The 24,457-nt window shown below is 40.7% G+C and overlaps 1 protein-coding gene across 1 annotated transcript in view; it reads right to left on the bottom strand.

Annotated features, from left to right (window-relative positions):
• Positions 1 to 24,457, bottom strand: part of STAB1 (stabilin 1) — a 93,952-nt gene that overhangs the window by 29,124 nt on the left and 40,371 nt on the right. Inside the window, exons 26-45 of the mRNA XM_080995349.1 lie at positions 23,562 to 23,657; positions 22,137 to 22,232; positions 20,962 to 21,009; positions 19,742 to 19,872; positions 18,012 to 18,123; positions 16,192 to 16,269; positions 15,542 to 15,643; positions 14,032 to 14,139; positions 12,862 to 12,993; positions 12,281 to 12,409; positions 11,225 to 11,281; positions 9,835 to 9,930; positions 8,728 to 8,923; positions 7,845 to 7,940; positions 6,637 to 6,682; positions 5,538 to 5,617; positions 2,581 to 2,706; positions 1,807 to 1,880; positions 867 to 941; positions 234 to 347 (exon numbers count right to left, since the gene is read on the bottom strand). Of these exons, the coding sequence (XP_080851475.1) occupies positions 234 to 347; positions 867 to 941; positions 1,807 to 1,880; positions 2,581 to 2,706; positions 5,538 to 5,617; positions 6,637 to 6,682; positions 7,845 to 7,940; positions 8,728 to 8,923; positions 9,835 to 9,930; positions 11,225 to 11,281; positions 12,281 to 12,409; positions 12,862 to 12,993; positions 14,032 to 14,139; positions 15,542 to 15,643; positions 16,192 to 16,269; positions 18,012 to 18,123; positions 19,742 to 19,872; positions 20,962 to 21,009; positions 22,137 to 22,232; positions 23,562 to 23,657 (1,992 nt within the window). The remainder of the gene's footprint in view (positions 1 to 233; positions 348 to 866; positions 942 to 1,806; positions 1,881 to 2,580; positions 2,707 to 5,537; positions 5,618 to 6,636; positions 6,683 to 7,844; positions 7,941 to 8,727; positions 8,924 to 9,834; positions 9,931 to 11,224; positions 11,282 to 12,280; positions 12,410 to 12,861; positions 12,994 to 14,031; positions 14,140 to 15,541; positions 15,644 to 16,191; positions 16,270 to 18,011; positions 18,124 to 19,741; positions 19,873 to 20,961; positions 21,010 to 22,136; positions 22,233 to 23,561; positions 23,658 to 24,457) is intronic.

Below are 24,457 nucleotides of genomic sequence, written 5' to 3'. Positions count from 1 at the left end.
TATGGGACCTTTTGTAACTTTCTCACCTCCTCTGAAATATCTGCTTGGCATTTTAAAAAAATCTTAGTTTGCTTCTTCTTCAGAAAGAGGAGTGATGGTGTAAGGAACAGTTCTGTATACAGCCTGATGTCAATAATATATTATTGCTGGTATAATGCTGCCCGGTAGGAACTTAAGAGTAGGTTGAGATAAAAGAAATCATGGCAGCCCCTTTCCAACAGAATGTCTTGTACCTGCCACACAGTGGCTGTGCATCTAAATCCATCGCCGGTACCAGATAAACAAATGCAGATTCGATCCCCACTTGTAGAGAGACAGAGAGCATGTGGACTGCAGCCTCCATTATCCTGGGAAGAAAAGTTGAAACATATTAGTCAGTAAGAAAGCTGAAATACTGCCTACTTGGAAATGCGTAAAACACACAGTGCTTGGAACTCACATAACTTCTTCTTTTTTAAAATGTTTTTATTAAGCAATTTCAACATAACAAATTGTCAAACCGTATAATCACAGACATAAGTCCCCCCTTTCCTCCCTCCCTTCCCCCCTAGGACTTCCCTCAGCTCCTCTCTCTGATTTCTCTGCACATACTATTTTCTGCATGTTATAAAACTCACATAACTTCTTGAACAAACCTCTATAATCAAGGTGGGCTCTAGATTTTTAATGCTTCTTATCTGAATGGACCATTTTATGCCAAATTACACACTACACAGGATATTCACGATTGGTTTCCCCAAACACACACTTTTTTTTTTAACATTTCAAGATTCTACCCATAATTTGTCTGATAATGGACAGAAAGGAGATAAATGTAAATCATTTGTTAATCTTTTGACGAAAGAATCAGATGAGTGCCAACAAACCTCCTTGCAAGGATCAGTGCGCTCACACTTGTTAACACCATCGCCAGTGAACCCAGGAAGACAGTTACAGGCAACCTATGTAAAATAAAACAAAAGCAACAATGTATAGTCAACATTATATAATTCGGACCTACAAACAAAACTGCAGACAACAGTAGCAATAGATTGATTTTCTACAATGAAAATTAAAATCACAGGAGCTTCCTCAGTCTAGAAACCTGCAGCTGTCTTTATCATCTTATTTCTGCTGTTGTGTGTAAGCATGCAACAAATCACTTCTACCTGAGCAATGGAACTTCTCCTCTGTCTTCTCCTTCTATGTGCACCCTGTATCTGCTCTGGGCTTCTCCCCCAACCCTGCTAATTATAGGGGGGCTGGAGGATAAAAAGGGGGAAGTCCCATTGAACAAGTGGAAAGTGTTCCCTACGCACCATGACCTTGCAGGATTCAAATGATGATCTAACAGAGAAGAGCATAACAGAAAGAGAGAGCACATGCATAGCCACCAGAGTGTGCCACTGTGTTTTCCCAGTGAGAAACAGTGCAATCAGCTGCAAGAATTTTAAATAGTCTTCTGAGCTAGTGAGACCGAATCCCTTAAGGTCACCAAACTCTGCAGCTGGAGATGCATTGCAGCGCATTAGCACTGTTCCCTCATTGTGATGAGATTTCAGTCTTAGATAATATAGGTATGCGCTCATGGAGTGACTTGTGCAATGGAGCTCCCACAAAATCTGCTCCAGAAGGTGGGTTTTGTGGAACCCTCAGGGTAGATCTGGGAGGGGGACATGGGGAGGAGAAATATGTTGCATGTGTTGATGTTGCTACACAGGCTCAATGATTTCATTGGATACTACCCTTAGGGTGGTACTCTTTCCCCCCCAGGGAGAAATGTACTGTTAGAAAGCCCCAAAAATAAAGAGAAAAGGAGTTGCTTACGAGGCCTGGTCCTGTTTTAACACACTCGGCAAACTGGTGACATCCTCCATTCTTGTCTAAGCATAGATCAATTTCTGTATGTAGGAGAAAGGATTGTATGCACCAAAATTTTGCTTCCACTGTAAAACTGCACCTGCCTAACAAAACAAGTTCCTAGCATGCTAGGAGGCATGAACAGAGCTGTTCTATATGAAGCTGTCTGCCAAGAGGAGAAGTGAGCAAGAGTGAACCAGTAGAAAAAAGGTTACATTTTTGGTCTTAAGGACAACATTTTTGACCCACTCATTCTCAACCCCCAAATAAAGCCCTTTCCATGCTAAAAATTAAACACAGCTCTGTGAAGGAAAGACAGAACCCCATAGGAAAGACCACGGCCACAGCATGTCTTGGGCAAAAATTGGGATTTGTTCAAACTGCAAGAAGTCCTATTGTCCTAGTAGCAGGTAGATGAGCACAGTTCCCATTTCCAAACAACCACAACTTTATTACTCTGCCTAGGCACGGAACAGTAGGATATCTGCTGTAGAGAAGGGGTGGTTGAACCATGCATGAGATAATTAAGGCGGTGTGAGACGCCAGGTCTGCAAGGGAGACAGGGTGACTGTAAGTTCTCAAACTCATTTTAATGATACCATAAATATTTACTTGAGCTTTAAATGTCACCAGTATGCTCACTCAGGCATCTACATATATACTGGCCTTTGCAGTTAGCATCTATTTTCAAAAACAGAATTGCTCAGAAGTTCATGTGCTTCAAGCAGCATGGGTGCTCACCCCGGCATAGAGTCCCATCTCCAGCATAGCCTTCTTTACAAGAGCAAGTTCTTTGACCAGGCCCAACTTTTGTACAGCTGGCATGTGGGGAGCAGCCACCATTGCCCACGGCACAGGGATCAATTTCTGTGTTACAAAAGAAAAGAAATTAGGAACAGGGTTGTCCTTTCTCTCGCTTCCCTTTGCAGCCTCCTGAAAACCTGCAAGGGTGACCCTTGTGATCAGTATGGAATATATTGGGGGGGGGGTCAGATGGGGAGGGGAGTTAACAGAAATTTTCCCCTTATGTGAACAGATGATCAAGGCAGGATTGCAAGTCTGTTTTGCTCATGCTTCTTAACCAAACTGCCAAGGAAACATCAGAATCACTCAGAGAGGTGTACTATTTGCGTGGTCAGGCACATTGAGCCTGTTGCCTCCCCCCACAGACAGATTCATTGTGCAGTGTTCTTGAATCGAAGCAGGCCACAACTTTATTGATTACAGATGTATGCAATCTGGCTCAGGCATTGGGTGATTTCTCGCTCAGTCAGCCCACCTGCTGACTGCTTCCCAAAAGGTTGAATCTGAGAAAGTACTGCCCTGTGATTTACAACAAATAGGAACAGCCCATCAGAATTGCTGCCTTGGGGAGTGCTATGGTCCTTAGCCCCATCTGGGCTTATGGACAAAGCACTACCCCCGGATCCCTTTAACGGGGTACCCCGATTCCGGCTCCGGTGGCAGTTAAGACATTGGGGATCATTTATAGAGTTTAACTGCAGGGGATGTATGGCTTTGCCTCCTCCTTCAAAGAAGGGAGGACATGCCTGCTTCTTTTCTGCCTCTCTGATTTTGTGGCAGGCCCACTGTGCTCACAAACACACAAACACAAACACACACACACACAACCCAGCCAGTCAGTCAGTCAGGGAGGGAATAACTATCAGCATACAGGCACAGCTGATGACAAGCCACAACTGGCTTGCTGAGGTAAGTGGGGTTGGCATGGCATGGGGTCAAGATCCATTATCTCACAAGACTGCCAGTCTGAAGCCAAATACACCATCCAAGCACAGGGAACACTTTGGGACTTGACCAGCATGTAAGAACCTAGTGTGGTACATGCCATGTAACTGGAATCTCACTGGTAACATGAGGTGAGTGAGGCCAGAGCCAGTCTGCTCTAAGCTGAGGCTATAAAATGGATATCATCATGGTTTCATCTGGTTCTGGCTTCATGGTTTGATTAATATGACCAATAAAGATCGTTCAGTTGCATTGCCAATTTTGATTAAATCACTATATACGTGGGAGGGGGGCATGCTGATGCTTAACAAAATTCTTGTTGAGCTAAAATGCAGGATTCATAACCTGCATCTGATCAGTTTCTGGCTGATTGCTTTGAAATACCTGTCTTGTAAGAAGTTCCGTCTTAATCCATAAAAATAAGGATGCTTGATTAAATGAAAGTGGTTTTGTTCCTGATTGCAGATTTCAAAATGATTACTGTAGAGATTACTGTAGAGGAGCTATTTAAGCTGTTATACATCAAGGTGGCATAATAATTTGATTAGCCTGGTACTAAGCACTTGAAGTGCTAGCTGTTTTCATAATCGTGACAGAATGGGGGACAAAGCAGGGAGGGGTTGGGAGAGCAAAGCTATTTTGCTGTAGCTTTACTTTTAATTTTTGTACTTTAGTTCTTATAGATATGCCTTATCCTCTGCAACAACTTGAACATCTCTGTTTCTAGTTAAATTGCAACCAAATGCGTCTAAATGAAGAGTCAATATTAAATGATCGGCCAAAAGGTATCTTAAAGGGCCATAGGAAATAACCCTTTGAAAACCTGTCCCATAGGATTCTCAAGAAACAGAAAGCAGAATCACAGAGATGGAGGGAATCTCAAAGGTCATGTAGTCCAATGCAGTCAATTGCCCCTCAACTGATGGCTATCCAACCTCTGCTTAAAAACCTCTGATGGTGGTGCATACACCAGCTTCTGCAGCAGTCCTTTCCACTGTGAGACAACTTCTACCATAGGAACGACTGGTTTAAACCCTTTTTCTTTTAATGTGGGCACTCCAGAGGAATAAAAACACATCTGCTCCATTATCTATGTGACAGCATTTCAAGTACTTGAAGAAGGCTACTCCCTAAAGAAGCCATAAAGAAGGATGATCGCCAAAGAATTGATGCTTTTGAATTATGGTGCTGGAGGAGACTCTTGAGAGTCCCATGGACTGCAAGAAGATCAAACCTATCCATTCTGAAGGAAATCAGCCCTGAGTGCTCACTGGAAGGACAGATCGTGAAGCTGAGACTCCAATACTTTGGCCACCTCCTGAGAAGAGAAGACTCCCTGGAAAAGACCCTGATGTTGGGAAAGATGGAGGGCACAAGGAGAAGGGGACGACAGAGGACGAGATGGTTGGACAGTGTTCTCGAAGCTACAAACATGAGTCTAACCAAACTGCGGGAGGCAGTGGAAGACAGGAGTGCCTGGCGTGCTCTGGTCCATGAGGTCATGAAGAGTCGGACACGACTAAATGACTAAACAACAACAACAACAACACTCCATCGCAACTCACTCATATTTTTTTTCAGGCAAAACACACCCAACTCATTCAACTTTTCCTTACAGGACTTTATATGCAGGCTTCTCACCAACTTTGCCACCCTCTTCTGGACACATTCCAGTTTGTCAGTATCCTTCTGAAGCTGCAGTTCACAGAACTGGACAGCAATGTTCAGAAAAGGTCATATGTTCTCTTCCACCCACAGAATTTTCATTTTTGAAAAGGTTGGGGCTGGCTCATATATGCATGTTCATCACTTGCTAAATGAAAACTATTGTTTAAATCAAATATCCACATTCTGTTGCTTACTCAGTTCATTATCCAGACTTTTCTGTGCAGGATGGGTTATGATTTTACCATGTATGCAACATGATTGCAGACATTTGCCAGAAGTACCTGTGCAAGAGGTTCCGTTCCCATTGTATCCAGCAGAACACAAGCAAGTGGGCTGGGAAGTGGTAGAGTCATTGACGCAACTGAAATGGAAGAGGGAAGCATTGAGAAGGTATGTATGAACCCAAATTCACCAACATGTTCAAGGATGCTATTCTGTGGTAATGACCAGTCTAAAACTCCAGCATTATTGGATCTCTATAAACAGATGAACCGGTTGATCCTGGTTTCCTTTGCTCAAGTACATGCATTTAAGAACTATGAGAGTGACATTATATCATGCAGGGTTGAAAGAAGCTCAAGCAATTCGTGTTTGCTTTTCCTTGTGCAAAATAAATGGAAGTTTTGCATCTCAGTGACATGTGCATCACAGGATCTCAGTTAAGTGAAAGCCACTGCCAAAAGGCTATTGCTGACAAAAGATTTAGGTGGTCTCGTAGTTACTGGCAGACCAATTTCCATCTATATCAAAATTACTTCTCCTTGATAGGTACATCTTTAGCTCTACAGCTGTTGATAATACCCAGTGCAAAGCAACAGAATGGGTATATGCCTTACCTATTCACACTTCATTTTCAGAAGAGGAATATGCATTTTGAATTTGCATTTTAAATTAAACAATATATTGTTTAAATTAAACAATATATTGTTTAAATTAAACAATATATTGTTTAAATTAAACAATATATTGTTTAAATTAAACAATATATTGAAGAGCAGAAGCCATCCTTTTATAATCTTTGCGTATGAAGGGCTTTCTCTCATGCACAAACTAATTCCCCACTGTGTAGGGTGACATTAAAGGATGGAGCAATTGAAAATGCAAAATGTTGAATTAAAACATCAGCTTCCATTATTATTAATAATAATTATATTCATTAGTCACTTTAAAAAATGAACTCACAGTGACTTATAAACATTGAAAGCAGCTATAAAGAGAAAAAACAACAACCTAAAATACAATAATATGCATAAAAAAGCAAATCCAGCTCAACCCCATCCCACTACGAAAGTCCTGTCATGGTTCCATATTTCAAATACTCATGTCCAGATACATAAATAGCATCACATGTTTTAAACTGTGCCCTCCAATTGTACTCACTTTGCATGTTCATCGCAAGTGCCATTACAGAAATCCTTTTTAACTTCTGAGAGAGAGAGAAAAAAAGTTTTTACAACATTATTCCTGTATTTTAGGGGGTTGGACTAGATGACTCTTGGGACCCCTTCCACTCTACAATTCTATGATTCTATGACTCATCAAGTAATTGAAATATGTCTAAGAACAATGACAGCAGGACCTTGAACCAGATCAGTCTTTGCAGCGATACTTTTTATGTTGTGATCTCAAGTCAGCAGCTTCTCTGTACAGTAGTACCTTGGGTTAAGTACTTAATTCGTTCTGGAGGTCCGTACTTAACCTGAAACTGTTCTTAACCTGAAGCCCCACTTTAGCTAATGGGGCCTCCTGCTGCCGCTGCACTGCCAGAGCACAATTTCTGTTCTCAACCTGAAGCAAAGTTCTTAACCTGAAGCACTATTTCTGGGTTAGCGGAATCTGTAACCTGAAGCGTATGTAACCTGAGGTACCACTGTACTGCATCAGAAGCTGCTTCTGTAATGTGACTATTTGGGTGACAGAAGAAGCAGAGTTGCTGCTGTGGAAACAAAGTTAAAAAGCCTTACTGCACACACACACGCACACACACACGGCTGCCTGCACACAGATATTAATAATGGCCTCACTAAATCAGAGTTCTGACTTTTCCCCAAATCCTCCTGTGGTGGAATGCTGAGATACAAGCAGATCCCATTGCAGGGGTAAAAGAAAAGGAAAATAATCTAAGTTATCACAGCAGTAATACCAAGATTCCTGTTAGGTCTAAACTGGGCTATCCCAAATCTTGGACAATCCATAATTCTGGGGACCCAAGATTAATTATTGACCCAAGAAGAAGCGCTTGACCGTGTTTCAACAACTGTGCAGCGTTCATATTTGATGCTTCAGCAAATACTTAATTTATGTATTGTATTCATGTTCGGCACCTGTGGCAGTCCAGATATACTTTTAAGTTTATTCTGTTTATTAAGTTTTTCTTCCAGAGTATCTCTATGTGTGCATAATCCTATGACTGTCTATCATTCCATTTCTATCACTGCCAGTACGACATTAATTTTTGCTGTTACTCATCCTTACATAACTGCTTTTTCTTAGATCGGTCTCACTTTTAAGATTTCGTTTTTTAATTCACTGAGTTCAGCAACATCACGACTGCATATCCACAAAGACAGTTGCTTTCATTCACTTACCTATGTCACAGCTAGCCCCTTTAAAGCCTGCCGCACAGGTGCAGCTTCCATCCCCCAGCAGTCCATCGTTGCATATCCCATGTGCACAGTTGCATTCTGAGGATAAATATTAAGCTTCTATCAAGGATACATACAGAAGCTCACATTAAGGCATGCTGAGTTTTCCACAAATTCATAATCAGCTGTATGTGACTGTAGCATTTTAAAATAAATGATGAATCATCATGAAATATGAGTACAAAGCAAGCTATATAGAATATAAATACAAATCCTTCATATACAATCTATTTTTTAAAAAATATACAAAGTACATACATTATCAAATGGTTGATTATGAAGTTGTAAAACTGAGTGTGTATTAAAGTTCAGCACCATTTTTTTTATGCTAATAGTCAATCAAGGGACTCCAGCCCACTGCAAATTTGGGATTCTGCTGTCTACAATCTATTGATCTTACTAATTCATCTATTAATCTTACTTTTATTTTTAAATAATTGTATTAATTAGCAAAACTTTTTCATCCACTCCCTCGATTTTATTATTTTTGCATTTCCCCTGCACTTTGCTATGATTCACTTTGAAGATCATTGGTTGAGGTTTTTTAATATACACACATGGAAAAGTTCTAACACCACAATTTTAGTAGCAAAGGTTTAATCTTTTGATATACCCACTGGATGCTCTCTCAGACAATAGACAAAAGTTAAATGGGACCGCACCTATGAATTTGTTATAGTTAATGACCGCATTGGACCCTAGGAACCAAATGTGGAACAAAACATATGAGTAATTCACAAAGAGTATGTCGAATAACATTGTAGAATAATATTCCCTCCCTGTCAATATCACAGAAGTTCCACACATCACTCTAGCCATGAATCACCTGATTTACAGTTGGCTCCATATCTTCCTGGCTGACACATTTCACAGGCCGTTCCATGGTAACCTTCATGGCATTGGCACTCGCCATTGCCATCAATGCCATCTTGGCACACTCCGTTTCCAGAACACCAACGGTCTGGTTTTCCCGGGCACATCTCACACATATGGCCATAGTAACCTGAACAGCAGACAGAGACCTCAGGAAACAAAACAAATAACAGTCAGACCCATTATACTGGAGGAAATGTGAAACATCATGTAGCCCAAATATTATTTTTAAAACTGCTTTTCGGTTGTTAGGTTTTTTTTGGGGGGGGTGGCTTACATATTTATTTATAGGAACCTGGATGAAGGATTGATCCCAGCCAAGCATACTATTAATTTATGTGTGAACTGTATAACTTTAAAAAATATTGTTTTATTGTATACTGATGTTTTAAATTCTTGTACATCGCTTTTAAAATTTTCTAAATAATAATGTGACTAATAAATTCTTGTAAACAGAATACGCCGCTTAACATCTCTAAAGTGGTGCTGACATTGTGACATGTTTTTATGTAGATAAGAGGATGGAGTTTGTTTTCAGCATGGACAGCAGCATTACAGTCATATCATGGGACAGAGACCTCCCCTTCAAATATTTTGGATGGTATTGGGGGTTGACAGGTCAGGAAATAAAAATTTGATACTGTGCTTACAGAGAAATTAGTCAGCTGGGGATCTGTGGGGAGGGTGCTATAGATAGAACACAAGGCAGCTTGTGGGCTTTCCCAAGGCATATAATCAACTAGTAAAAGAACAGAATTTTTGGCTAGATGAGCTCTTACATCCTTCTGGGCAACACAACTTTCTGAGTGATGGCACAAAGGTCTCTGAAGCATCTTTCCATTTTATGATGGAAGTGATTTCATCCAAGGGCTCTAAATCATCATTAGCCAACTGCATGTAATGAATGGGAAGTAGATCTATAGAAGCTGGCTTTCGCAGCTATCATGCAAACACTTTTGTGCCAGCCATAATGAAATGAGTATGAATTCCATGTGTGGGGCAGGAATAAACAATTCTCTATGTGGTCATCATGCATTTGTATACAGTAAAGCTTGCTTACTAAGGAAACTTTGATGCAGGTGAAATGACAGCCAACTGATCTGCGGCCTTGAGACCTTAATACACAGTGAGGAAAACTCCCATTTGCTGGTGCTCCCTGTCAATTATAAAAAAGTCATTACCAATCACATCATAAACAGATATTTATTCCAAGCAGACAACACTCAGCTTTAACCAGCAAATGTATTTAATTCTCATTCAGTTGCCTCAGTATAAAAGTATTATTGGCCAAAGGGCTTTGCTCACACAGAGAATCAAGGGTTAAGTTCATGTAAAAAGCTTAGAGCAGGGGTTGGCAAGGTTTACCTCGCCTGGGCCGGTTCACTCCAGCGGAGATGTTTCTGTGAGCTGGATCGCATGCACGCTCGTGATTTCCGACATCTGTGTCTGCGCAGACGCGATTTCCAGTGCCACAGAAGCGAGTCCCCGCGCCGTGCTGCGCCGGTTTAGTGCAGTGCGCGGGGACTCGCCGAGTGGGTGGCTCAGTTCGGGGGCGGCACATGGGCTGGTTAAACGACCCCCGTGGGCTGCTTTGGCCCATGGGCCTTAGGTTGCCGACCCCTGGCTTAGAGAAACCCGTTAGGGAGATGACTGGTGCCCAGTTCAAATATTGGGGGTAAGGAGGAGGGATTATTTTGACTGTTAAGGCATTTTAAAAAGACAAAAACAAATTATGGATGAACAAAGCAACTTGTCCCAATTATCTCTCTCTCTCTCTCTCTCTCTCTCTCTCTCTCTCTGTGTGTGTGTGTGTGTGTATCCAACTTAGTGCTAGTCAGAATACACCCATTAAAATTAATGGGCCAAGTTAGTTATATTCATTTCAATGGGCCTACTCTGAGTAGGACTTAGTTGGATACAACCCTATCAATGAAGGTTAGGTGAAAAATGCTGCAAATAGGAACTGGGAGAATTTCAATTCAGTTTGCATTTAAAGACAAACCTTTCAAACTTGAACTTTCTGAAACAATTCAAGAACTGCCACACAGCTATCCTTCATAGTTGACATGCAAAGTTTGTCACACAGTTCTCCAACCAACTAATGTTTACAAAACTACACCTATTACGGGAATGTGTGTATAAAACAGGTACATTTATGAAAGCAGTATACAAAAATACACTGTATAAAGTGAAACTGCTTGTAAAAATGAATATAAAAATATGCTTATTGGGAGAAATTTGCACTAAAATGTTGAATAATTTTCACAAGGATTGTTTTACAAAAAATTGTTACAGAAATGTGGAGAAATGAATTTACGTTTGGCTAAATTAGAAACCGAGAGGACTGATACTAACATATCTTTCCATCCCTAGTAGCAGGGTAAAGGAGTAAGTAAGAAAATACATAAATTATGTGAGGAAAAATATTCAAAATAAAAATCATGACTTACAGCAAGCACTGATCCATTTGGGCACCTGATTTTTTTGTCACACTTCGCACATCTTGTCTAGGGTACAGAGGATTTTTTTTAAAAAAGGAGAGAAGTCAGTTTCATGTTCACACACAACTTCTAATTTAAAGGTATTTGACACACAACTTCTAATTTAAAGGTAACAGGAAGCGAGCTGTAGGGCCGCTGTCTTCTGGTCCCAGTCCACTAAGCAGTGACTTTATGGAAAGTGAAAGTGGCACTATGGACTATACAGGAGACGCCGAGCATGTCTGATAATGTCCATGGGCTCTTTTGAGTGTCTTGTGGTGACAAAAGTTTTTTTAAAAATGGTGAGCACTTCCAGGGACTGCAAACATTGCTCATCAGTACAGAAAGTTGAGAGCACCAACTGAAAGGAATGTGAGCCACTCAGTAAACAGATGTCCAATAAGAGGTGTCAGAAAAGAATTTGTGTCTCCTGATGTAAAAAGCTTGGGTCATACATGTCTATTCAGAAGGCTTACTCCTAGGGTAAGTGAGTATAGCATTGCTGCCTGAATTCCAAGACGCTGGAGCTTATGCAAAATATTGTCAGGCAATAATTATTACAAGTGAAGAAGTGGATGCAGCTGGGGATTTAGAGGCAGAAATTTTTCTGAATACCAGCTGCCAGAAACCACAGGAGGAGAGAGTGCTCAGGTCCTGCTTATTGGTTTCCCAGAGGCATTTGGTTGGCCACTGTGAGACACAGATGCTATACTAGGTGGGCCATTGGACTGGCCCAGCAGACTCTTCTTATAGGTATAAAACCAAATCGATCATTTTAGCTTTGTCACCGGTATCAAATTTAGCTTTCCATAAACATTCTAAACACAAGAAGTGACTTAAGGCATATTCACGGTGGCATGGCTATGAGAATTCCCTGGAGCCCCAAGTGAGCAGATATTCTCAATGAATGACCCAAATCAATTGGCAAAGAAACCTATCATGCCCAATTAATTAGTTCTAAAGTAAGCATGACCAAACATGTAAATATAGTACAAAACAAGAAATTACAGGTCTCTAACACTTTACCTTTTGCACTGTTGTGCTGTTGATACTACAACGGTTCTTTTGAACTTGCAGGACTTCAGAAACCCCAATCAACATCCCATTTGTTGTTTCAACAAACTGGCCATTCAGGAGGACTTTGTTTACATATGCCTGCAGTAAGAAAGGATGGCAAGTAATGAAATCTAGGTATGCTCCGGAAAAGCACAATGGCTCCAACATTAATTTCTAATAGGGCATAGAATGAATAGTTTATCATGTTGTCCTGCCAGCATTATTAAGTCTTAGAAGAAAAAATCATTCCAGAGGCAAAAGTACAATTCAGTAGCCCATGTGATCACACTGCAGGTACACAGCTAACAAAGAAGTCAGTCAGCTGCACTGATGAGCAAAGACCAATGTATTAATCACTGGTCTACAATTCTTTCACAAAGGGCACTGAGAAAACTTTAGTAGGTAAACTGTGCTGCTTGTGACCAAGTGGTTTTAGGGATGCAGCCACAGTCCACGAGCAACCCCATCATTTGAAACATGTGACTGAATTAGTGGCTTCCTATAAAACCATACATTGTAGAATGGAAGCATAATTCACCTCTCATTCTCACCTGAGTAGTGTTTTTGTAAAACATCAGCCAGTATGAGAATCCTAGCATTGATGTTTTGTGAACTCCGCTTTTCAGGTCGGTGGCCAACAGTTTAACTCCAAGAACAACATGGTATTGTACAGTGTCCATGTCCTAGAAACCAAGGTGTACAGGAAACAAAATATTTGGTCACTTTAAATAAATGAACAAAAGCAGCGAGATAATAGCTGGAGATAGGTCAAGATAAGAAGCACATGCCATTGTGGTAATCAGTGATTCTGTTTGATAACCAGACCTGTATCTAGTAATGAATCTTTCACTGTTACTTTGCTCCATCAAATATTTTACCTGGGCACCTTTATTACCATTATTTAATTAAAATGTTAATGTAGAGGAATCTACGTTCCTCAGATGAGTCACCCTCTTCACAACCTGAGAAGGAAGTAGTTATTATTCTTATTACATAGGTTGTGGAACACTGGCAGAAACACAGCCCTTTGCCAAATCCATTCTGTGAATTTGGTGGGATTTAAAGCCAGATTCCTTACCAACAATGGAGCATACTGAGGTTCATAGAATACTTGTATACTGAAGGAGAATGCTAAAGCTATTCTCAACCAATAAATAAATTGGCACTGTTTTACAAGCGACTGGTTATTAGTGTGATATTTAGATGATTATTAAAATAACTCTGAAGAATTTCAACCTTCTATTTGATGAATTGCATCATTACTTCTATCTTGCTATATAATAATAATAATATATTATATATATCTTGCCTTAGATGTTTGAATGAGGTAGAGGTGCCTTGCAGGGTATGGAATTTCTAAATAGAAGACAAGAGTTATGCTAACCTGTGTATGAATGGCTTTACATGTGAATTTTTCACCTGCTCTGAAAAGTGTTAGTGAAGTGGAGCCATTTACAATGCATGCAGTAGGAAGTTCATGTGTAAAGAACATGAGATACAATATGCCTTCCATTTAGAAATTTTGCAATGCATGAATCGGCCTTTACTCATTCATTCAAAGCATGACTTCACAAGGTAGTATACAAAATCTGATTCAGTGATGATGTGGCATTACCCCCAAAGAATAAGTACAGAGGCTTGTAAAAATAAGTGCATGCATGCATGCATACATACGTACGTACATACATGGATACATACATACATACATACATAGTTCTTACCAGCTGTGTAATATTAGCATCTTGGCAATACTTCTCAATTGAACTATTTCCCGGGACAAAAATAGTGTATTTTTCAGATGACTCAATCTTTGCAATCAGATGGTATTGCTGAAAGTTTCAGAAGAATACAATTAACAAGCAAATGTGGTCAGCAAAGATTATAGAGTGAACAAAAGAAAACTTAGGGAGAAAACCAAACAACTCTGCCAATTATATGTTCAGATACATTTAGATACAGAGTTTCAAGGTAAGATGATTTAGACAAAGAAAGGCATGCTCTCTGTTTTTAATAGGGCCAAACAACACACTGTGCTTATTGTGAAACATACAAGTAAATCCTGGCGTTTCCGTGTGCTGCGCTGGTGCTGGCTCGCCAGAGCAGCTTCGTCACGCTGGCCACATGACCCGGAAGTGTCTCCGGACAGCGCTGGCCCCCAGCCAGATGGGCGCACAACCCTAGAGCCGGACACGACTGGCCCGTACGGGCAGGGGTACCTTTACCTTTACCTTTACCTTACAAGTAAATCCTAGATTTTCTTTAATTAACTCTAGGCATGGGGTGTCAGTCTTAGTACTGTGGCAAACAATGAGAGGCGGTTTATCCCTTTCCCCATCAGTCTCTGGACAAATTTTGGAGCTGCTGCATGGCTATGAGTTAGAAAAAAATCCCATTGGCGCAATGAGCTCTGCATTTCACAACAGTTTTCCACTGTTCCCTTACATAGATTATATATATTTTTTTATAGAATATTTATTCCAATTTTAAAGTTACAAAAAAATATAGAAAAGAAAAAACACAAACCACATACATCTTACAAAAAACAGACAATAAAAAGGAAATAAAAAAGACAAAAGATCACAATAGAAAATAACAAAAATCAAATTAGACCATTACAACCATTTTCTCATTTACTTGTTTCCATGACTTCCTCTCACCTCCCTGCTTTGTATTCTAGTTTAAATCGTATCTCCAGCAAATCCTTCTAACCTTCTTTTCTTTTACTTATTTTAACATTCGAAAGTACTTAATTCTCCTCTATCCTCATTTTACACTCCCTTACATAGATTATACATCAGTAGTTAAACTGATGCTCTCCTAAAGTTGTGGACTACAATTCCCATCATCCCTGACCACTGGCCATGCTGATTGGGGCTGCTGGGAGTTGTAGACCATAACATCTCTAGGTCCCCATGTCAGCTCCCCCATTATAAACATTCGTGTTTTGAAGATGAGCAGGGGGAAAAGGAAACATTTTTCTAGTGTTTCATCAGATGCCCTTGGCAGTGACAGGATTACAACACTATTAGCCATCACTTTCTGGGTTTATCAAAATGTACTCCCTTCGTTTCCTTTCATTTCGCCCCACCAAGACAACGCGGGATTGTTTTAGAACTGGTCTTCCTCCATACAGAAGACACTTCCTGTATCTAGGCAGACTAGTACAACAATTAATGGGTTCAAATTACTTTTGAAAGATGTGTTTAAATGCAACGCAGCTGACGTACTCACCTCTAGCAGCTCCTTGAACCTACTGAAGGAGGGTGTCGCATTAAGTTGCTGCTGCAGACCTGGGGCTCTTGGAGGGATGTCATCCAAGGTGGGCAACAAAACCTGAGCAGAGGAAGACGTGAAAACAAAATGAGACTCAGTGGTGTAGTGCAGCACAAATATAGGGAGAGTGCAGCTCTGGAAGTTTTTCCACAGCAAAAATTGTAGTATAATTCTCTTTTTTGTGTGTGTGTGGGGCAGGGGACAGGTTACCCTGGGACACAATCCCATTGTTAGGTAGGCTAGGCTCAGAGATTCCTAGCTCCAGATCACCCATTTAACTTCATGGCTGATCAGCAATGTGAGATCAGCTGTCCCCAGTCAAAATCAAATGTGTTAATTGCCACACCAGTCTTCTGCCACCTCTTTAATAGGTATTATATGCTGGTTGGAAATGTTTGCTAAGTGTGTGGATCAATCTAAGGAGAAATACCAACCTTTAGAAGTCAATAAATAAACTCTGCAGCTTGGTTGCTATCTACCCAGTGAAACAGCTCTAGATAATCTCAGTATCGCTATGGCTTTGGGGCTGATGCATTTCTGTTCAGACCTTATAAATCCTCTTAACCAGAAATAGAAAGAAACATGTTCAATGCAATCTGTCAATGTACCTTGTTGATGATATAAATAGTGCTGTTAATAGCAGGGATGTCACCCAAAACAATACTTGCATTCTGAATCGTTATGGCCTGGAAAGCAAACAGAATCAAACTTCATAAATTTGCATTAGGCTGCCAAGAATTAATAGATAATGCATATTTACACAAAAGTGCTGCATCAGAGTGCTGTACCATTTGTCTAGGAACACTCTAGTTCTGTTCCACAAAATCTACTCACTAGCAGTACTGATGTTCTCTAACCATGGGATTTTATCCTTAGTTTCTGTGGGACCTCCTATCGCCTTTTAAAACATACACAGAGAACTCTCCCCCCCACACACCACAGTCAATCTCCCAGTAGCAGAGGCTCACTTATTCTGCTTATCAATAACGCAGCTGCATACACAATATACATTTAAAGTACACTGAAAGCACATTAGAATCCATGTAATCCTGGGAACTGAACAACATGTCCCACCAGCCTAAACACACTACAATTCCAAGAAAGTAATGTGCTTTCAGTGCATGGTGTGTCTGCAGCCAGAGTCATGAAATATGTCCATATGTAGAACTTTACCAGCAGTCTCAAGCCCACGGTTGGCTACAGTTTAGCCACTCCTCCTCTAGACCAGAGACATCAGTGTGTGGATTAGCCATACCTTGATGACTTCATCAAACCCTGTCATCAGATATTCTCTCTGCTCAAAAGCATGAACAAAGGATGGCCTCACAACCACTACAGTGTGGGATTCGATGGAGCTGTGCCATTGGAAGTGGGTCTCAACTTAAAATGAACTTCATGTGGGGTAGAAAATAGATATAGATATTTCACCCATGTGGGGTAATTAATAATCCCTAGATCCAGGGCTTTTTTCCAGCTAGAACTCGCCAGAACTCAGTTCCGGCACCTCTCAGATGGGCACCATTATAAGCTAACAAGGGAGGCATTCATCTGGAGTTCTGATACCTTTTTCTAGAAAAATAGCACTACCTAGATCCAAATACACTATCCAGTTAGGGAGTCCCAGCAGAGTTTAAAAGTCACAAAATGTGTAACCTCGATAAAGTGTTAGGAATATAGGCTGTCAGGCCTTTTTAATATCCAGTTTAGTCCACTTACAGTACTTCCCCGTTTCTACCCCCTCACAATGAACAAGCCACAGCGTTTAGTGAGCTTAAATGCTTTACTTACAAACGCCAAAGGTCAGATTCATGCATTACTCCATGCAGCAGCAAGAAGAACACAGGTAGAAAATTCTTGGGTTACAAAATACAGAAAAGTACTTTTGAGCATGCTGTCTGGGCTTGAAGCAGCCAAGCCCAAACATGTTGCCTGGTCAGTTTCACATGGTGGAAGAGAGTGAACAAAGGAAGCGTCATTTCCTTCTTCACTGGAGGTGATGGGGGTGACCTAACTGAGTCTAGGAATACCGTTCTATGGTCTTAACCCCTTCATGCATTAACTATCCCTATGCTTGCTAATTATATTTGACTGCAATTTCCCACACTTCATAGAACTAAACCTACAGTTTTAACTTTTGATTGTCACCCACATGACTAACCATGATTTAGACTGCAGGTCTAAATTCAGTACACCCATTCCAGTCTTAATTCCAACTGGGCTTTGGCAATGAAGTGGCCACGGTGTCTTGGACTGATGGCCTTTACTGAGAAAGAGAGAGATAATAGGAGGAGTGTGGCACTTTTACTCCTTACTCTTGCTCAGTCTCTTCCTCATCTAACCCTCATGTAAAATTATCTGAGGGCCAATCCGTAGGGTGTGTTATATAAATACGTTAAAAATGTTAAAATTATTTTTAGAAATCTCTTACCCCACTGCTGTTGTTAATTTTCCACCTGATTCGTGGGCTAAGGGTGGGCAGCTCCTGGCCCACGTATTTCTTGAGTTGCTCAGTTGTGAAAGAACCCAGAAGGAAGTGGCCCCTGCAATTGAGTAAGGAAAGAGCATTCAGAATATTATTTCCTAGGGAGTTAATAGCCAGAAGAAACCTTTCAGTTCAACTAGGTTGCATTTTCCTATATTTCCCAGTTATCTTCTACCAGCAAACAAGCTTCGCCTCCTCTAAATATTTCAATATGTTTGAGGTCTTTTCTTTCCATCTTAATCCAGGACATGAAAGGCCAAACTGCCTCCAGTGACTCATATCTCTTTTGCTGATTCTATCTATTGTCCAATCTGGAACAGTTTTACTTGTTTTATAATGGTAATGGTTTTATCTGTTTTTATAACTGTATACTGTAGTGTTGTAACCCATCCTTATGGGACGATGCCAAGGGTGCATTAAGAAAGCTTATAAACAAACAAGTGAACAAACAGCTTCTCAGTTGAGCACTGAGAGCGTCCTTAATGGTAAGTGAGGCTCTGGCTATTCTTGTATGAAAAGCACTGTACACTATACAGTAATTGTGTGCTGTATGCAGGGGTCAAGATCCTTTGACCAATGGGCCACACCTGATCCATCAGGGATCCCAATTTGTCCCACAAGGCTATTTCCCCTAAATCACACTTGCCCATCAAATTTGTCCCACCAAGGTTGGATATGCTATTCTTTGCAAATATGGGGTGTGTTTTGTTGTGTTTAAAGCTGCATGTACACTTTCATTATCACCATCACAGAAATTGTTCAACGTGTATGCCTACCAAGGTCTGGCTATAGCTGTGCTGCCTGTCTTTGCTTCTTTGATTTTCTGGACCTCGTGCTGGATGTGCACAAAGAGAGAACAGTGGGTGGGCAGGCACACATACTGCTGCTGAATGCCATAAACTCACTCAACTCACTTATGAAATGTGCACACGCACACACCATTATATGCAGTGCCTGCGCAGCAATGAGACAGAAAGCAGGAAAAGGCAGCTACAGTGGTACCTCGGGTTAAGTACTTAATTCGTTCCGGAGGTCTGTTCTTAACCTGAAACTGTTCTTAACCTGAAGCACCACTTTAGCTAATGGGGCCTCCTGCTGCTGCCGCGCTGCTGGAGCACGATTTCTGTTCTCATCCTGAAGCAAAGTTCTTAACCTGAAGCACTATTTCTGGGTTAGCGGAGTGTGTAACCTGAAGCGTGTGTAACCTGAAGTGTATGTAACCCGAGGTACCACCGTATATACATTTTTTAGCTCTGCCTGGTGATGTCCAAAAAGATCACTTGTAAATCACAGCTCTGATTTTCTCCATTAGCTAAAACCCTGCAAGTTGGGGACTACCAACCAGGCTAGCTCATTTCACAAAAATGTTGGTTAGGTGCAGAGTTCACATTTTGACTTATATCTTTTGATGTAGAACACACAGAAACTTACTTTTTTAAAAAAGAAACTAAAAGTCCTGAGCCCCTGCTAACCTTGATCCCCCACCCCAAATCCAACCCTTTCTACCAGCCTGTTGGAGGCTCCGGTTCTGTAACTCTTGGAGCAATCATAACTGTATTGCAACTCTGTGCCCCTGCCTGCAGTATTTTCTGACCATCGTAGATCAAGAGAATAGTCATATATAGTCACACCAAACCAATTTAGGTAAGTAAGTAAGCCCAAAGGGTCAATGGTACCTGACAAGTAATAATAGCATGTCTGGCTGTAGCCAGAAATCTTTTTCATCTTTGCTCAGGTTTTGGATGGCTTCTTTCACTGGTACCAAAACAGTCAAGTTGGTTCCTTCAGGGATGCTGAAGAGGGATTTCTTTTGTCCAAAGCAAAAAACAAAACAGAAACATGTATTATTGCTTTGTTAGCCTCCTTTGCCAATTTGAATGAAAAGATAGGGAAGAGATTATTTATTATCCATATTGCCATCTCCCAACAAATTGATTCAACTTAACCAAGGGTGGACACTTCCCAGAGCCACTAAAGCTATCTTTAATGCAACATCTTTAGCTATTTTAATGAAACTGTGCATATTCTAATAAAAGGTAAAGGTAAAGGGACCTCTGACCATTAGGTCCAGTCGCGGATAACTCTGGGGTTGCGGCACTCATCTTCCTTTATTGGCCGAGGGAGCTGGTGTACAGCTTCTGGGTCATGTGGCCAGCATGACTAAGCAGCTTCTGGTGAACCAGAGCAACACACAGAAATGCCGTTTACCTTCCCGCCAGAGCGGTCCCTATTTATCTACTTGCACTTTGATGTGCTTTCGAACTGCTAGGTTGACAGGAGCAGAGACCAAGCAATGGGAGCTGACCCCGTCACGGGGATTTGAACCACCGACCTTCTGATAGGCAAGACCTAGGCTCTGTGGTTTAGACCACAGCACCACCCGCATCCTGCATATTCCAATAAGCAGGTCTCAAAGCGGTAGTAGTATCTTGTCTGACTGGCAACATGTTCTTCATATTCATCAGCAGAGGAGGGCAAAACTATGAAGCTCTATCCTCTTCTTTACGGAAATCAGTTTTGTAAAAGTATGAACACAGGAGTCCAGGGCAGTGCCTATCCATAAGGCTGTCCCATCCTCATTAATGTATGTTGGCTGATTGACTACTCATCAGAAAAGTATGTTAAATGAAACACAGATGATGCCCAGATCGTTTTCAAGTATCAAAATGTTTGGATGCCCCAAGCATCTTTCCTAATTATATGGCACATGCACTGACTGAGTCTTAGCCAGAAATAAACACCCAGTTTCTTTGTTTTGCACCTTGTTGTAAAATGCAAATAGAATACTTCTACCAGTTGGACAGTATGCTTAAGCCCTCAGTAGTTTTAGGTTGTTAATACAATTTCTCTCCCACCAGCAAACAAACTTAATTGCTTTGAACAGTAAATGTCTTACCTTAATCCACCCATAGAAGTCAGAAAAGTGGTAATTCCTTACTAACTCCTTCAAAAAGAGAAAACAACAGATTTTCAAAAATAAAACAAACAAACAAACAAACAAACAAGTGCAGCACCGAGTAGGTACATGAAAAGGTATACAGATAAAAGGTGGATGTTAAATTCAGGCGTGAACCTTGATTAAGTGACAGGTCAAAAATGAATACAGATGAATTTTGCCTATTGAATTTAGAATACTAGTCCCTCAAGTCAAGGTTCCAATATCCTGATGTAAATAGGAACCAGCCAGGTGCCTCTGAAAAGCTTACAAGCTATATGTCAGGAGGACACAGGAGCCGCAGTTCAAGTTTCCTCCTATCACTTTCTTCTCCTGTCTCCCTTGAATGTAAGCACAGGTGAGCTGGGAGAGGAACAGAAGCAGGAGTAGAGCATTAATAATTAGATGCCCAGAGTGGTTACATAAAGGGCAAGGTGTAGGATCATTGGAGGAAGGGTGCCCAGAAATTTATGAATGGAAGGGAACAGACTCTGGAAGAGGTTAGAAAACAAGGCAAGGAATGTAGGAAGAAAACTAAACTGGCTGTAAGTAGAAGCAAAGAGGAAATATATTAATTCTGGAGGTAAAGTCCAACAAGAATTAAAGCCATCCAGAATTTAAAAGCTGCAGAAATAAAAATAATGAGTTTGGGAATTGCCCTCCTCCTCTTCTCCCCTCCTCTCAATGTCCTACTTCTCCCCTGTTTCAACTCTATCATGCCCACGAAGGCCATTTTAAGCTCCCTCACAAAAACATATTTGCTACAGTTCCTGGGTTACAGTGGGAAATGTGGCGAGAGCAGTTAGTAGATTGTCTTTGATGGGAAAGCTATTGGTAGAATGCTATTCTTCCGTACAGCAACACTTGATACATTGTCTACTTTTCATCTTTTACTTGTGGGTATTACAACAAAACCAGAACAGAAGATTTGAGAACTCGGTTGTTCATGTCTCTATGAAGCAGTACTCTAGGATTTCAGAGACCTAACCCAACCCAACCTGGAGAGGATAGGAATTGAATCTGGGACCTTCTGTTTGCAAAGCACATGCTCTGTCACTGAGCTAGATGGCCCTTACCATGTATGAATTCACTTTGCTTTCTCACCTCTTAGGATAGAATAGAATGTGTATTTTTACCTTCATTATATTTCCATAACATAGAACTCCATCTCCCATGTATCCATCAGAGCAACGGCAAGCCTTCTCTCCAGTACTAAGAGACTGGCATGTAGCCTATTGGGTTTTAAAAAAGCAACAAAGCAAAACAACTCTCAGCAGGAAAATTCTCTAATAAAAGAAACATGGTTCAGTGTTGTCCACACAGGAAGCTTGTGGTTAAGCAATGACATAAACCCTGGTCTCCTGTGACACAGGCTAGGGCTTTTGCTACAATAAACATTTTCCATCTTCAGTGATCATGTGTTGGGAAAGCTTATTTTCTCTGTACACAAGCCTGACAATAAAAATATATACGATGTGCAAAGTACCTATTCCCAGCAGACATTGCATACTTGGCACAATCCATGAACCCCCACATATTCACGTGATGATGATACACCTGAAACAGTTTTATGAGCAGCCGTCGTGGTTCCATCAATTAAAAACTAAGGGCATGCCATTCATTTAGATGAAGGACCAAAATATCATGAAAGTGTTAAGTTGGTTCAGAATCTGGATTCCACTCCGCACAAACAAGCATTCACCTTACATATGGAAGTACAAACTCAGTGCTTTTCTCCATTACTTTTGTTATTGCAAAAAGTCACATTTGGGGGATTGTTTGTTACTGCAAAAAGTCACATTTGGGGGAGGTAGAAACTATCTGCTGTTTGAAAGCACCAAATCAACTTTAGTTATGCAACCTTAATTTGCCAGTATGTGGCTGAATCCCACTGGAAAATAGTGACAGTTTTATAATTGCCCACAGTTCACTCCCCCCCCCCAAGTTAATAATAATAATAATAATAATAATAATAATAATAATAATAATATATTATACCTGAAGGAGCATCTCTAGCCCCATCGTTTAGCCCGGACACTGAAGTCCAGCACCGAGGGCCTTCTGGCAGTTCCCTCACTGCGAGATGAGAGATTACAGGGAACCAGGCAGAGGGCCTTCTCGGTAGTGGTGCCCACCCTGTAGAACGCCCTTCCATCAGATGTCAAGGAAATAAACAAGTACCTGACTTTTAGAAGACATCTGAAGGCAACCCTGTTTAGGGAAGTTTTTAATATTTGATGTTTTATTGTGTTTTTAATGTTCTGTTGGAAGCCGCCCAGAGTGGTTGAGGAGGCCCAGCCAGATGGGCAGGGTATAAGTAATAAACTATTATTATTATTATTATTATTATTATTATTATTATTATATTGATTTTAAAAACTTTAAAACCTGATTTGTCCAGAAGCAGCTCTGGGACAAAGTAGAAGTGTGTGCATAAAAATCAGAAGCTGTTCTCAAACTACCATCATCTCTCAAAAGCTACTGTTTGCTCCCATCTAGTACCCATCCTCAAAAAGCAGTTTTCACAAAGCAGCATTTCTTGGACTTTTCTAGTTTCTTACCAGTTCATGGCAGCCACCATTGTCCACAGAGCAAGGAGCAACAGGGTCACAGCTGTAACCATCGCCATTGTAATTTCTCTTGCATATACAACTGCTCTGAAAGTAGAAACAACAAGAACTAGGGTTATCAATTGTTATTAAAATTTCTTCTCCAGAACACTGCTATTTTTTTTAAATGTCGCTTTTTAAAAGTCTCCTCAACAGTTCGTTGAAATATAGAAACAAAAATTGAATGCTGCTATGGGAATATTTGGCTAGCACTACACTGAACAAAACAATGTTGAACATAACAAAGGTACACTGAGGTTGTTAAGTTCAGTGCACTTGCATACATTTGTTCTTCGTTGGGTGATTGTAGTACAGATACTGCTAGATACACAGAACCAGAAACATCCTGGAATTTCAGGATGAATGAATCCCGCCAGTGAAAGCCCTGCACAAGGACTGGATTGCACTAGTATCAAACAACCATCTTTTGGAGAAAGAGAGCAAAAAAGACAATTGTAAAGACAGAGAGGAAAGAAAATATTTAAACAGACTACAAGATACGAAGTGAGAGATGGGACCCAAACATTGCAGGCTTTGGTTATTATTGTTATTACTGTTACCATAACTTTTATTACCCTCCCTTCACCAGCAGGTGCCAGGGCTGATTACAATAATATAAATTTCAGAAATTAAAAACAGTTAAAGCAGATTACTGTCAGAGGGTGGGTCCACAGCTGCAAAGTTTGTAGACTAGTTTACATACAATCAAACCTATGTTATCTAGAATCACACAAAATGCTTAGCTTCCAGGTTGACTGGACACCATATTATGGTTGTCCTAGGGCAAAAGTGATAACTGCCCACAGAAAAAGGATTTTAGCATAGCTGTGAGTAGGCTGCAGCATATT

This window comes from Podarcis pityusensis (assembly GCF_964106645.2).
Source record: "Podarcis pityusensis genome assembly, chromosome: 2".
NCBI classification, from domain to species: Eukaryota; Metazoa; Chordata; class Lepidosauria; order Squamata; family Lacertidae; genus Podarcis; species Podarcis pityusensis.
The sequence above is the reverse complement of the archived record's forward strand: the minus strand, read 5'-3'. Positions and strand labels throughout refer to the sequence as shown.